The following is a 15,615-nucleotide window of genomic DNA, read 5'->3' on the forward strand; positions in this document are numbered from 1 at the left end:
AATTAGAAAATTACTGAAAATAAAAATTAATACAAAACTATACATAACTGATATTTCATAATTAGTTACTTAATAAACTAATTAGTGCTTATGGAAATAATTATTTAATTTATTATATAAGGTACCACGAATCAAAGTCCTCCGCTATTCATTACATTAGCAAAAAACGTAATCAATGGCGTTATTAAAAGCCATTGTCAAAATAATAATACTAACGATTCATTTACACATTCTACACAGTTGTTACACATTAAATAATAATTGATAGAGCTATTTCTATCAAACCTATTACAAAATATTAATGAAATTATATAGATAATTAAATAATTGTTGTAATTAATCGTATTGTTTAATGTCGGTGAAATGAAAATAAAGTCAATTTATAAACAGCTACTTACATTTTTTCAGATCGCGCAAATGCAGCAACAATGCAGGCTCAAAAAGAATCAAGCAGACCAAAGCGGAGCATGAAAAGGCGTAATTCTAGAAAAAAATCTTTATCGCCGTCAGACTTAAAATTTACTCAAGGGGACACGAAAAGCGAGAACAAATTGAACGGTAAAAGATCATTATCCGAGGGGTCAGTGAAAGTGAGACACAAGAAAAGCAACATACAGAGGACTTTGACCTACCCCATTTCGTGTGCCGATTTCGAAGATGTTTCTATGAACGCAGTGTTTAAGATGAAAGGTGAGCCCGGGCCACCTGAAAGTGACGAATCAAATCTGCCGCCGACTAGTAGTGATAGAGATACGGAGGATGATGTGCGTGTCATGGCTCAACCTTTGCCGCAAAGGCCTCGATGGGACTCAGGAAGCGAAATGGACTCATTGGTCTCCATAGCCGTAAGAAAAGCGTCGGCACGACGACGCCGAACGCCAGCTAACCTTGGTAAGTTTTTCTTTGTATTGAACATTTGCATTAAAACGACGCGCTCAAATAGGTAGAGGTGGGCATTGTCAACGCTATCCATAGTGTATTGAAGGTATCATATCGTATTCTGTTTTATTTATCTGAAAAAACTCGTGTCGTATGAACCAGTTTCCAGCAGTGCTTAGACCAGATAAACTGGATTGTAAAATTAGAATGTAGACTAACGAATGAAATAAAACATATTTTTTTAATCGACATTTAAACAACAAAATGTGACATTTGTGTTCAGACGTCAAAGTAATTTGAATAAAGCTCGAGTACTTTGGGAATCTCAATAGATTAAGATCATCTAAATAACTTTATATGCAATAATACACATATGAATTCAGAGCTTCTTAAACAGGATATAATTACTAAAAAATTGTCTTATAATTAAAATATTTTAAATGGAATGGTTGATAATTATTTATAAATTTAAATTCTCAGAATATTTTATCCAATTTCGCAATGTCTTGAACCGCTACAACCGGTCTGAGATTGTCATTTTGCAAAGAAGAACCTAAAAGAAACTAATTATGTTAAATATTCACAAACAATAAAAAATATTAAAAAAAAAAACCGTCAATTCAAATGAAAATGCAACTTCAATGTTAAATTATTTCGTCATAAAACTTCGGAAATGTAAAGGTCGTGATTTCTTGCAATATCACCTCTATTTATAATACAAATCTATATCAAGTGAAGTTGATCTTTAAAAATATCATGTACCGTATATTGAAAGTAGATTATAAATATAATAATGGTTATTGAATTCAGACTGATACATTTTAGTAATATGATAGTCAATCGTAACTAAACACGTGGTAATTTAGTTGCAGACTTGTGGAAATTATCACCGAGTCAACATTGATTTATTATTTGCACAAACATTCGAATTTGAATTAGTATGAAAATAGTTTGTGTAACCAGTACATAATCACACGTGTCGTATAAAAACGTTGCTCAATGTTTTTCTACGATGGATGCGAAGGGACTTATCAGACTGTTATGTAAATTAATATTATGTTTGAAAATTAAGATGAACTACATGAATACAATATTTTGCTGTATAGTTTATGATTAATAACTAATTATGATAAAATAGATTGAGATAAACTGTCATTTTGTAACGTCGTACTGTAATGTATTGACTTCACAAAAACCCATAAAGAAAATATCTCAAGAATATCCATAGAAAAAGTTCATTTTGTTTAAAAAAATTTTGATCTTTTGTTCCTTTAATAACGATAATAACCTCGTGATAAAATCTAATAATGATTGCAGTTCTTCCTATTGAAGGCTTGGTTTTAATCATTTTTTAAAGTATTTAAAAATGATTAAAACCAAACGTTGTTTGAAGGGATATAACTAAAATAATGAAAGCTTAAAAAAGGTGCGGGCGTAAGAAATATTAGCACGGTACTCTTCTAGGCTTAGAACGGAGAGATCACCAACCACGATAACGATAATTTTTTGTACCTCTGCGGTATTTTGAGTGTCGGTCTTAGCCAAAGTAACGCAAATGTGTTTAGATAAGAACATTGACTCTAAACGTAACTGATTAGGCATTGTAAATATTTATTTCTTAAACATTATTTTTAAAAAATGCTAACAAATTTTAGAGTTGTAAAATTAAAAAACATTACAACTGGTGGTTTCAATATAACAAATATGCAATGTATTATTTTCTATTCGTTAAGAAAAATGGTTACTGTGACTTAAAAGAAAACATCTTAGAGTTATAAATTGTATTTTCGCATTTTAAGAAAACTTTGTTGTTTGTTTGTAGAATTTCAAAATACTGTTTTAGTGATCAAATATTTTTGACATCCTTCACTTAAAAAATTCTTTCCAAAAAAAATGAAATAATAATTCCATAAAAATCGTTTTTAAGAAAAACATGGGAAAGATAAACATACTATACCTGTAGATTAAGTTCCTGAAAACATAAACTTTTATTATTACAGTTCTAGCGTGAATCTGGAAAGATTAAATAAAAAACCAAGTTACATATTAAAATATTAGATAACATGTTACTTGGTATATTTTTGTTTGACTTATAAATATAAAGGGATATGCTAAATATCTCGATGCAAAACAACGAAAATGTTTTAAAAATACAATTTTAAATTAGCTAAGTTTACCCTGCCATCTATACATAGTAAGGTAAACATGGCATCGATGGGTTGTTAATATTCTTAGTGTTCGGAGTTACCAACAGGTGGCGCTTACGCAAGGTTTTGTGGTATTAAAAAAGTAGTTTTACTTAAATAATTATAATAAATATAAATTTCGTATTATTATAAATCAAAAAGTAAAAAAATAAAACTTTGAATGAAAAAAAAGGAACCTTGGACATTTTCTATTAATTAATTTGCCATTAATTTTATGAGCTGTAGGAATATAATTATAAAGGACTAGGTATTTTATAAAAATACATTTTACGAGTCAAGATCATTATGTCTGTCTTGGTAGGTGATCTATGCAGAGGAAGTGTCGGCATCCTGTAGGCTGTATGCGTGTGGGATGCCCTTGGGGAATAGGCCAATGCAACGCTTTTATTATTAAGCGAAGGTAAAGCATTAACAGTTCTTTGTTACATAATCAACAAAATTAAAAAATTACAATTCCCGTTAAGCACTATCTGTGCTAAAGACGTAGAGAAAGAGGACCAAAAAAATTGTATGTATTCAATTTTAAATAAGTCTTGTATTCATCTCGTATAACCGTTTGTTAAATGAAATAAAAAAATGATAATAATTCATGTGAAAAATAGTCTTTAAATTATAGCTTTAATAGTAATAACCTTACGTTATATGTATACCCATAGTTCTTATGTTAAAAATGGGTTATAAAATCTTATGTATTTGTTCTCCTAAAATATACACATATATTATACATCTAGGTATTCGTATTTAAACTGTTAATTTGTACCTATAACGTTGCTAGCGTTGAAGTCTTTTACATGTTCGTCTCTTAACCCATGTCTTGGAAACGAAATGATTTAACAAAGTATTAAATATGAATATAACAAAAATGTTCGTCGTTTTATTGAATTTATTAAATAATTATTTTAATTAAAGTTATTGTCTTACGATGATAATTATTAAAATTAAATTTTAAAATATATTATGTGTAAAGAAAAAAAATGTTCTCGACCTTCACTAGTGTATTGACCTTCTTTATTTATGACATAATATTAAATCTTGGCTGTAATTGTTAATATAATTTTGTTTCAACAATAACTCGATTTAACGCAGATGTAAGAGTTACCGCGTGCCCAATGACCGGTGCTAAGCTGTAATTGCTAAATGTTATATAACTCCGAACTTATTTTTAACAAATCTTCTATTGATGTAAAGTTATAAATTACAATACAACAAAGTAATAAAATGTAATCTTTGATTACATTCAGTTTTATCTTTTGTATTTTAAAACCGGCGTTATTGTTACGCATGTGTACTTGGGCAGTCTCCTGCTTTACTTACACAAGCATACGAATCATACTTTATTTGAAGTTGGCTCTATACTTAACAGTTCTACCTCGCAGGCTGTTTGGGCTAGTTTGCTAACACAAGTTCATTGTTCCTCTAGTGCTGAATATTCGGAGAAGTCTTAACCGCCTACCTGTGTGTGAATCTTTTTTGCACCAAAGTTTGGCCCTCAATAGAGGTAAAGCGTTTTTGTGTATCATCAAAGGTCACTTACGACTTTTTACCATTTAGTTCTATTTTGTTGTTGGCGTTGAGACGCCAGTGAGTCACGACATTAGTTCGTTGAAAATTCGATAAATTTCGTATCGATAAATTTTTAAACGATAATCACTAAACCGAAAATTACATAAATGTAATTTAATCGGTGGAAAAAAGGAAAAACTGATTTTCTAGAATATACAGTCTATCCAATCGAAAATGCAGTTCATATAAACAAACCTTAGATTTCAGATATTCCATGCAATCTGCTAATATCTCTGCCATATTTTGCACTACAAACAGTTCTTTGTCTAATATATCTTTATTCTATATTTATAAAACATGTAATATCCCACTAAACTACTAATATCCCCTTAATTTTTTTAAGACTAAGGTCCGATTACAATTTTACCAACATTCAAAACTATATTTTGGCACGAATCCATAATGATAACGATATATTTTTTAAGATCCCGACAATGATACCACATTAATACGGTGTCTATGTTATTTATTTTTATCTTAATTTCTCGTGCGATTGGAACAGCCAATCATTCGGCTTCAGCAGCGGTAGTTTTACAATAATTAACTAAATAATTTAGCAAAACTGAAGACTTTGTACGCATTAAATATGGCGCATATTTAGCTTCACTTTTATATTTGATTATTTTAATTTTTACTCTAACAACAATAATAATGTAATGTTACGAAGGGGATAGTAAAATGTATTATTGACTATTTACTGAGGTTTCCCTTAATATTCTCAGTTAATGTATTATTATTCATGTAGAAAGACAAAAAAAATCAATAACTTAACTATATTTAATGTGTATATTACCTTAGTATCACCAAAAAATCATGTCGATAACGAAATAGTCGAACAACTAGATACAACACTAGCCGCGGTGAGCGCAGCAGTCGGCCGGCTCCCTGCGCACATCCGCTTGCGCGCTCAGCCCCGCGCTCGTTCGAAGCCCTACGCATACAAGCCAAAACAAAATACACGTTCCAAACTTAACATAAAAACTCTTTTGAACAAAATATATTTCACATTTAAAATTGTGTTCCATGTGTTTGTACAATTGTGTTGTGTGTTTATGTTGTCGTAAAGTTGCTAGTGTGTGTTGTGACCGTTATACCGAATGTCGTTAAACAATAACTCTTTTAAAGTATTGTAGCGTTTGCAATACAGTTTTTGTATTAAAATAAGATTAAATAAGACGTACCTGTATATGGGAATTTTATTGAATACATCTCATAAAAAGTAAGTAAATATTTAACCGTTTAATATCAGGTAATTGGATAGAGACGAAATAAGTGAGTCAGCGTAGTGTAATTCTATCTAACGTACCTAGTTGCCTTTGTAAGTAAATTAGTAACGAAACCCTTCGCGTTCTCTTTAAATGGATTATGGACCCAGTAAAGGAATACAGTATGTAAACCAATATCGTATAACCACACGTCGTTCTATATTATATCTAAGGGTGATATTAGTTTAACACATTTGATTATTTACCGTTATTGTATAAACAAACTATATAATTTCATGAAATTACTATAACACAAGTCTAAATACGTGTGTCTAAAATAAGAAACCATTACAAAAACGTTGAATTTACCCCAACCTGATCTTACTATAAAATAAGATGGGGTTTAACCATTTCCAACAAATACGAAATCAATTCGGCATGGGCTTAAGATGACGTAAGGTAAAACCAGCATCACGCCTTTTGTTACTATGGCATAGATCTTGATTGTGAAGATGACCTAAAAAAACTTTTTTATCTGACAGTCCGTGTGAATTGATTGACTTTTCGTGACTTGTTCGAAATCAGCAAAATGATATGCTATTATGATTAATAGCATCTACGATCACTATGGTGGTAACTCTAAACTCCTATATAATTTTAACTTCCAGTCAAAAACAATATTAAAGGCTCAATACAGATTATGCTTAGAAAATATGCACGATGTATGCATGTTGCACATATTCACCGTCGACGTGCACCTCAATCTTAGTAGAATAAAACAATAATATCCAGCGGACCGCGTTGATCAGAATCATAAATCTTCGAGACAAAAAGTATTACATAAAAGAACTGTGTAAGTTTTTGTAAAGGTTTTAGGACGTCTTATCTTTTTTTTTTGTTAGTCTTAAATTAATATCGATAATATTAGTATTTAAATTTTTGAACGAATATTTCCATGGATTAGGTACAAGGGATGAAGTCCCGATTTTTTCTATCGGTTTTCGTTAAACGTTGTAGTTAAAGTAAAGTAGTACAGATGAATCGAGATATATTCTTCATCCATAAACAAACAATACAAAACTGTACCATGGTCACATTTGAATCTATTAATCTTATTGCCAAATAAACTAGCCAACTAGTCAAGTTCTATATAAAGAAAGGACAAGCTAAATCTGTGTCCTGGCCTCGCTGCCTCCTCTCGGCCCACACGCAAGAGCCTTGGGCTAGCGCCAACGTCCAAAACCTTACTTTCATTGTTTAGTACCCTAACATATTTATAACTAGGTTGTACACTACTCTTATTAAGAACATAACATAAAAGTGATAAATTTTTGTTAATTGTCTATTAATTAATTTTGCTACCTTTGTTCATTGTTAAATGTAATGAATCTTACCATCAAGAATAATTTTCTTATAAAGCTTATTTTATAAATATAAGCCACATATTCGTGTCGTTGAACACGTTACAATACCGATTTTATATTGATGTCAATACTATGTAAATACGCGCTATATTAATGGCGTGTTTGCAACAATGTAATATAAATATATAGCAACTCTACTTTAAAGTCGCGTCACAGGTAGCACATGATATGAATTTTTAATAATCGCATGCTAATTTAACATCTATTGTTCTGTCATTAATATCCAAATTTCATTAATTTATACTGAAAATCATGGCATTACTTAAGGTCTCTTGTTATCAGTTTGATACAGTATGATACATTCTTGTCATGTTGCTCAATACATATATTATACTTTCAGTATAAATTTATGTCCTTATTAAGGTTGGTTTAAAATATAACTCATAAAATTGAAATGAATTTATGTACCACCCACATTATGATTTTGTATTTTAAACTTGGAATAATCTTGCTCTATTCAGATAATATCATAGATATTTTGTTATGATATTGACTCGTGTGGTACCTTACTTTCGACTCACGACGCTGAACGGGCCACCCATCCGTGGTGCTTTCTAGAGACGAGCATTTTACATTGTAATTTCACGTTATATGAAAATAGCGTGAGACACATGGTTTGTTCGAAATTATTTCAAAGACGGCTAATAACTAATTATTATGAATGTTCCGATAATTTGTTTATCTGTAATAATTAAATTATGAAACACGTATTTGTTTAATATTACCTCTCTTAAATATACTCGAAGTTATTTATTACATCCGAACAAAATACGAGTATATATGAAACATAGATATTACCTACTTAATACAAGCTTATATAGAATATTCAAATTAGGAATTAGTTGTTGCAAATTATAATAAAAAAAAAATTATAATATTTACTATAATTAACTAGGTTACTTATCAGTTTTTAGTGATTGTATTATAATTCATAAATTAAGTATATTTTTATGACCGTGACAGTATTTTGTTATTTACACAATAGGTACTTAAAAGCATTTTTCATATAACAATATTTAATTATGACATTTCAGTATTAAATTATATTTGAATACTTTTATAGAAGTTATTGATGGTTTTTTTTTACTACGTACATAAAGAAATTAATTTATTTATACTAATAACCTTTGTTCAAATAAACAAAGAAACTAACTTTAACATTTGAGCAGAACGCCTTACAGTATTTAATACAAATTTGTGAAACCGACGCTTGCCTTTCAATATTCTACAGGAGTAGTTATACGGAATCGCTTCTGTTTTATTTAACATTAAACTTAGATTTACTACATATATATTTGTTATATGCATGCTACTAATTTCAATTAGATATTACTACGTACTTGTAATGATTACGATAGTTGTTAAATATTATTATTTCATAGAGATACTATAATAATACTAGGATAACTAATAATAAAACTATAAATAGAAAATAACGCCAGAAAGGTGCGTACAAAAACAAAACTTAATTTTGTTTTTGTACGTGTTTTCATAAACCAGACTTAACGCCCTCTCAAGAGGCTCCGTCAAAGGCCGCTGTCATTTTATTACATATTTGAAATATTTTTTTGAATACATAATATAGTTTATGTAATATTTATTTCTAATTAGATTTTCTTTTAATTTTAGATTGGGGCGTCAATAACGAACAAGGAGAAGTAAGTGAACCAGAGGCCGGTCGCATGCGTCCCGAAGACTACCGTCTTGTGTTCCTAAGCTCCGATTCATCGTGCCGCGAAGACACGGAAGACTCAGCATCTACCGCGTCTTCTGCTGCGCCGCCCGCGCCCGACGACTGTGATTGGGATTATTTCGAGCCGGGCGCATCGGCGGCGCAGTCACTACCACCACAATCACCACCCACAAAACATACACCGCAAGCCTGTCTCCGCACTTGTTCTTGTGGAGCTGAACCTCGTATAGTCGCTGTCCCTGTGCCCGTGCCAGTACCGGTTCCCGCGGCGCTTTGGCCGGCCCTTCTTGCTTTCCCAACGCAGACGCCGCCAGCTCCGCATTGGAATACATATCCGGGTTTTCCACCTCTCGATGCTGCGGCTTTCGCCCGTCTCACGACGGCCGCTGCCGTCGCAGTCACCGCTGCCGCCACCGCGTCCGTTTTACCGCAAAATAGACTCGAAATGACTGTAGAAAAAACTGATAAAGCGATTCAGTCCGAGCAACAAGTGCCAACAAGGGCTCTTGATAACGATAAGGACGATAACATTATCGAACGCGCAGTCGAACATGAAACGTCAGATGGAATAAAAGTAATTGCAGAAGACTCTATATCAATTTTGTCGGAAACTGTGGAAACAATGCCAGACCACCTCGATGCGGAGAATGCGTTTGCATCATCGAATGAATCTGCAAATTCAAGTGATTCCGAGACTGGAATTGCACGGAGAAGTTATGACCTTAGAAGTGGCGCCCCCGAAGAACCAGCGACATCGGACGAAGACTCTGACGACTCAGGGGGCGGAGGTGGACAATTTTCACGTGTGTTTGTTGTTAATCCTGCGGATTCTTCCTCGGACATGGAAGATAATGCAGATAGCAGTGGAATCGACTGTGACGATTCTTATGACAAAAAATCCGATAGCTTAGAAATAATGGCTGTGGAAATGCCTTTAGAAAATAATATAAATATTGTACCGGGGGTTGCAAATGAAAGTATTTCGGGAAATAGTGATAATATCGTTATTCTAGGGTCAGTTAATTTTTCCGAAAATTACCCTATGATTAATTTTGATAGTAATAGTGAAGAAAATTGTGAAAATGAGTGTAATAAGTCTAATTTTATAAAGTTTTGCGATGAAAACATGCTTCAAAGTGAAATGTGTGAGAAATTCAATAGTTTTAATACAGTTAGTGACGACTACACGAATAGCTTGGATTATCAAAGTAATTTAGACAATAGTCGGACCAGTGGCATATCAGAAAATATCGAGTACGATTCATTAGATAATTCATTTAACTCGGACTGTAATATAAAAGTGTCGGTCGAGTGTTCTTTTGATAAAAATTACGATAAAAACATATCAAATGAAATAGAAAAAGACTCATACCGAAAACTATCACCCTCGCCGGAACTAAAACAAGCGGATACAAGTTTATTACCATTACCGCCACAGAGCGATGAAAAAATAGACTTGTTTAAAGGTATTGAACGCACGCTCAGTGAGTTATTGAAGAAAGAATTAATGGAGGACCAAGGGGAGGAGAAAATGCACGGTTCGCGGCCGGTTTGCGCTGAGACGGAGGGGAGCGCGGGCGCACCTGTAGCGACAACAGTTTGCCGCTCGCGCACGGCCGAAGCGGACGGGTCCGCGCGTTTCACGAGCCGCGTTATGATAACGCACGATCGTGTCTCCGTTGTCACGTCAGACACGACGCGGCTCATGCGTGACATTATAGTGCATCACACAAACTCGCAAAACGAACCGGAACCGGGCGCTAGTGAACAACAAAACGATACAAACGAACGATTATCCGACGACGAATCGGCGCAACCTTCAGGTGGAGTGACTGTTGTTAGTAATGCCGACACTCTCTCGGCGGTTGTGTGCCTCGAGGAGGGGCTCGCAGATGACGACTCGTGGGTTGAGGACGTTAGCCACGACGATGCCACTTCACCTTCGGACTCAGATTCGGGAGATGAGGCTACATTGCCCGCTCGAGGAGACGATTTTGCATATTGTAGACGTTCCTTAGATTTTACGTTGCATACTATAGTCGAAGAAAGTTGCGAAGAGAGCGAAACAGAACCCACAACAAAGAAACAAAGACCCATCTCAGCTACTGAACTGGAAAAATATTTTTTCTTTGGCTTAGGGGATGGAAGGAACGTTCGGGATGATGAAGATCCAGTATCGGAAACATCAAGCATCTGTAGTGAGGGTGATGAATCAATAGTTGATACGGAACAACCGAAAAGAAGTGTTGATAGTGATGAACTTGTGTCCTCGCGCTTAGAAAACTATTTTTTGTCTGGTTTTATGGGTTTCAACCAAGAACGACGTGATTCTGATGGCTCTGGAAGTGTTGGAAGCGATAGTGAAGGTAAACAAAGTCCCGAACAAAGACGAAAACGGTTAGTTCGAGCTCGGGGAACACCTCGGTCACATTCTTCATCATTAGATAACTTATTAACTGGCGATGAACCTTCTCAAGATAATCAGGAAATTTCAGATGGCTCTAGTACTGAAACAGAAGACCGGCATGAATCCCTTGAAAGATTGGACATGCAAGGTGAAACAAAAAGAAAAAAAAGTAAAAAGCCACGAGGTTCACCAGCTGACGAAAGGCGTCAATCAGTTGAATTTCCAGAGGAAACTCGGGATGATACAAGGTCTGTTTCAGAAGGAGAAGATGGAAGGTCGTCACCACGAGTTGAATTCCCACCCTTAGGATCTGAGCTTTCAGAGTCAAAAAAACAAACAAGCAGAGATAGTGGTTTTGTAGGTAGCTGTGACGACTTATTGAGGAATGGAGACTCGAGTTCAGAGTTTGCTAGGTCTCACGAACCTAAAACTGAGCTGGAAGAAATAATTGAAGAGGTGCGGCAAGATGTTGATGAGCGCCCAGAACGACCCCTTTCATCCCGACCCCCTCCGAGTCCATTAACAAGAAAAGATAGCTTTAATAATTGGTCATCTGATGAGGAAACGAACCTCATGATGACAAAAATGCGTCAATTTTTTAAACAAATGATTAACACGGCAAATGTTAGAACCTCAACCCCCACATCCAATCCATCCAATACAGAAAGTCCACGTCCGCCAAAGCCGCCGCAATTGCTTTATTTTGAAAGTGAATTAACTCGATTAATGAAAACAGTACCCGGCATTCGAGACGAGGAAGTTCGTGAAATTGTAGAATATTTGTCAAGTGAAGACACGTGGAGTGATTCATACGACTCTTCAGACTACGCCGGATCCGATTTAGAAGGTACGGCAGCCAACCGGTCAGCATTAAGAAAGCAAATATCTGACAGCTGTAGAGAAATAATTGATGAGTTTGATCGCGGAAATAGTGAAGCAGGGTCTCTAGAACGAGATGCTGTTGGCGCTTATCAAAGATTAGCGGCGACGTTGGGACGAGCCGGAGACGGATCGCCGCCGTTGTTTGGGAAAGTAATGCGCCATATTGGCGGTAGACTGGTAGCATTAATGCATGAAGTATCAGGTGGTGCATCTCCGAGCACAGATGATGACAGTGCTTCGGAGCCAGGAGCTTTAGCTCGTAGTCGATCTCACGATATCCTCGAGGCTGCGGCGAGTAGAGGAAGTGTTGCGAGTGATTGTGAAAGGTTTTCATGGCGTGGTAGTTTTGAGTCAGCTCTGCTCGCGGCTGACTCCCGGGGAACATTGGGTGGCGGTGGGTGTGAAGCGAGGCGATCCCCAGGCGTTGCCGACTTGGCAGCTCAAAAGTCACACTCAAGAAGTTGTGGGGCAATCAGTGGTAGTGAAGACCGACTATGGCGAGGAAGGAGACGAGCATCGGCTCCTGATGCAGAGGTAAGAAACATTAATTAAAACTACAATGTATTTATTTCAATATATAATACATCTAACTGTACAATAAACGCAGGAAATAAATCAATAGCTAACTTACATTTTAACTTATAGATGAGTGTTCAATATTAACTCATAAAATATGTTAATCGGGTTAGTAAATATAAGCATAAACTCACATTGAACAGACTTAAATATTTTCTAATTTGCATGATCGAAATAAAGCTTACTCACTAATTAGTTAAAATTTGCTTGACACATAAACATCCACACGTAATTGATTCTACGAAAAGCCGCGAGAGGGCGTACAATCGCCATTTATCATTTAATTCACGCAAAGCCACTTATCACAATTAGTTGTCACATCAAAAAGTATAAACTTCTGCTTCAGGCAATCTTTCAATTAGTAATAAAAATTCAATGACAGCTATCTTTATGATAAAAAACAGCGATCATAAATGTTATAAATCTATTAGTGTTCAGATAAGATCAGAAGATACCTGTGATACGATGAGATTAACGCAAGCTCATTTGCCGCGTCAACTTATTTTGTAGAAATATGTAATAATCAAAAAAATCTATCAATTTTAATCACTACAAAGATAAAACTTCATAAGTTTGTATTGGACTAATAAACATGTATAAAAAGGATACATTTGACACATTATGCAATTACTTGTCAAAGCATAAACTTATAATTACAATACATGCACAAAAATAACAAAGAATTTCTAATAATTACCATAATTGCTTGTAATGTGAGTAATTAATACCGTAATCTATGTATTGCATTCATGCAATAATGGTGGATAATTACTTTTATTTGAATAATCTAATAGAAAACAAACATAGATACTTAAAAATACGCAAATAATCAAAATATACTTCTATTGTTTTGCTGTATAATAACTAATAGATTACTTCAATTAATTAAACTTAAGCATTAATTCAACAAAATACATATCTTATTAATTTTTTTTAAAATGTACATACTAAAAATTTAAAACAAAAAATAAATAATTTGAATGTTTTGTATGGTTTTTTCATCATAAAGAAATTCACAAAGAAAATAAAAATCAACTAAAATATTTCGATATTCACTAGTGTAAAGCATTTTTTATTGATGAATCCAATAATCCACTTATAAGTATATATAATATTTATCAATTAGTTTTCAAATTAAAAACATGAACAAAAACAAACAAAACAAAAACAATTGGTAGGCAAGCCCGTCTGTGTAGGTAGCAATCTTGTATTGTTGCTCCGGTTTAAAGGGTACCTACAGGTACAAGGGTTAGGTGATGTAAAGAATGATTAAAATGGCTTATGATCAGTCAAATGTCGCTAATGTCTGTAGGGAGTGGTAAACACTTACAGGTGGCTCATATGTCCGTCTGGAACCATTGGAATCCTTAGTATACCTTAGAGTCAGCAGGTACAATATTTGTATAATAAAACTAAAGTGTTGCTTTGTCTACACATAAATTATTTTCCATTAAACGATAATTGTCATGTGTAGTGTATACAAAATACACTTGTCCTATCTACATATAAATTGACCTTTGTTGGACACGAATTGCTAAATATATTTAACAAAAATTACTATGTACGAAATATTTGATTACAAACTGTTTGTGTTCTTCAGAAAATCAATCGAACCGTTAGATATGCAACGTAGTAACATTGAGCACACAACATAGAATTACTTATCTTGAAACTGTTTATCTATAACAATGAAAAAAATATATCAGCTAAATTAATAGTTTTCTTAATAATTAGTTAAGACAGAGGCGAGCAATACATACGTCTTTCAAATATAATACATATGAAAATAACAAGCCTAAATTTTTAAAAGCTATTGTTTTGGAAAAGTAAATAGCACCTACTTAACTGAGATCGGTGGCGTACGAGTTTGGTACATACAGATTGGTAGCGTATCAAGAGGCAGCATACACGTATTTCTAACGTTAAAACTTTCGAAAATAAATCGTAGTATAACAAAACAATAATTATAAATAATGCAAAACAAAAACTTTTTCTATAAATATATTACACTCTTTCTTAAGTTTCTGTTTTGTTCTTGTCATAGTCTGAAGAAGAACAACGCGCCGGATCGCTACCTCGACTTCCGTCTATCACTGGCACAAATACGGTACCGGCAGGGCCGGTAAAATCAGCTCGGTATCGAGCTCCTGGCTTCAGAACTGCGACGAGAGCAGCCTCGGCCCCAGGTCTACACGTTCCCAGACGTAGACGAGCTCCACCAACACCTCAACCCGCAACTCCGTCGGCACCCGCGTCCGCTCCTAGCTTACAAGGTAAGGCATTGAATAGGCATAGAAAGTTTTTATATTTGACAGTTTAAATATAAAGGAACCGAAAAACCCACGAACACAACAATATTTATATACGCAAAACGCACACACACACATGTCCTACATACGATTAGTAACGACTTGCATTGGGAAAAAACCATAACTTTTGATACATACTCTACATGACTATGGTATGTGTAATTATGTATAATAATACAATACAAATAGTTTTCCTCACGATTTGTGTTTAAAAACTGAACACGAGATATATAGAAAACATTTTAAACATGAAAATCAAAAAAGAAACGGGTTCTTTTTTGATTTTCATGTTAAAAATGGTAAACGGTTTTCATTGTTTATACACAATCAATAATCAACCTACAACGCTTGAATAGTACATTCCTTCGGACTTGAAAATTGTAAACGACTTATTATGAAATGTGAATTCCCGAACCACTATTGTAAAGAAAAAAATACAAAATACCACAACACAAAATATTTAAGGTATT

The 15,615-nt window shown here is 34.1% G+C and overlaps 1 protein-coding gene across 2 annotated transcripts in view; it reads left to right on the forward strand.

Annotated features, from left to right (window-relative positions):
- LOC125065469 overlaps nucleotides 1-15,615 on the forward strand; it is a 59,093-nt gene that overhangs the window by 18,888 nt on the left and 24,590 nt on the right. For both annotated transcript variants that reach the window (XM_047673061.1, XM_047673062.1), the window contains exons 2-4: nucleotides 409-891; nucleotides 8,908-12,794; nucleotides 14,881-15,109. In XM_047673061.1, coding sequence (XP_047529017.1) covers nucleotides 429-891; nucleotides 8,908-12,794; nucleotides 14,881-15,109 — 4,579 coding nt within the window. In that variant the 5' untranslated portion in view covers nucleotides 409-428. The remainder of the gene's footprint in view (nucleotides 1-408; nucleotides 892-8,907; nucleotides 12,795-14,880; nucleotides 15,110-15,615) is intronic.

This window comes from Vanessa atalanta, chromosome 7, assembly GCF_905147765.1.
Source record: "Vanessa atalanta chromosome 7, ilVanAtal1.2, whole genome shotgun sequence".
NCBI classification, from domain to species: Eukaryota; Metazoa; Arthropoda; class Insecta; order Lepidoptera; family Nymphalidae; genus Vanessa; species Vanessa atalanta.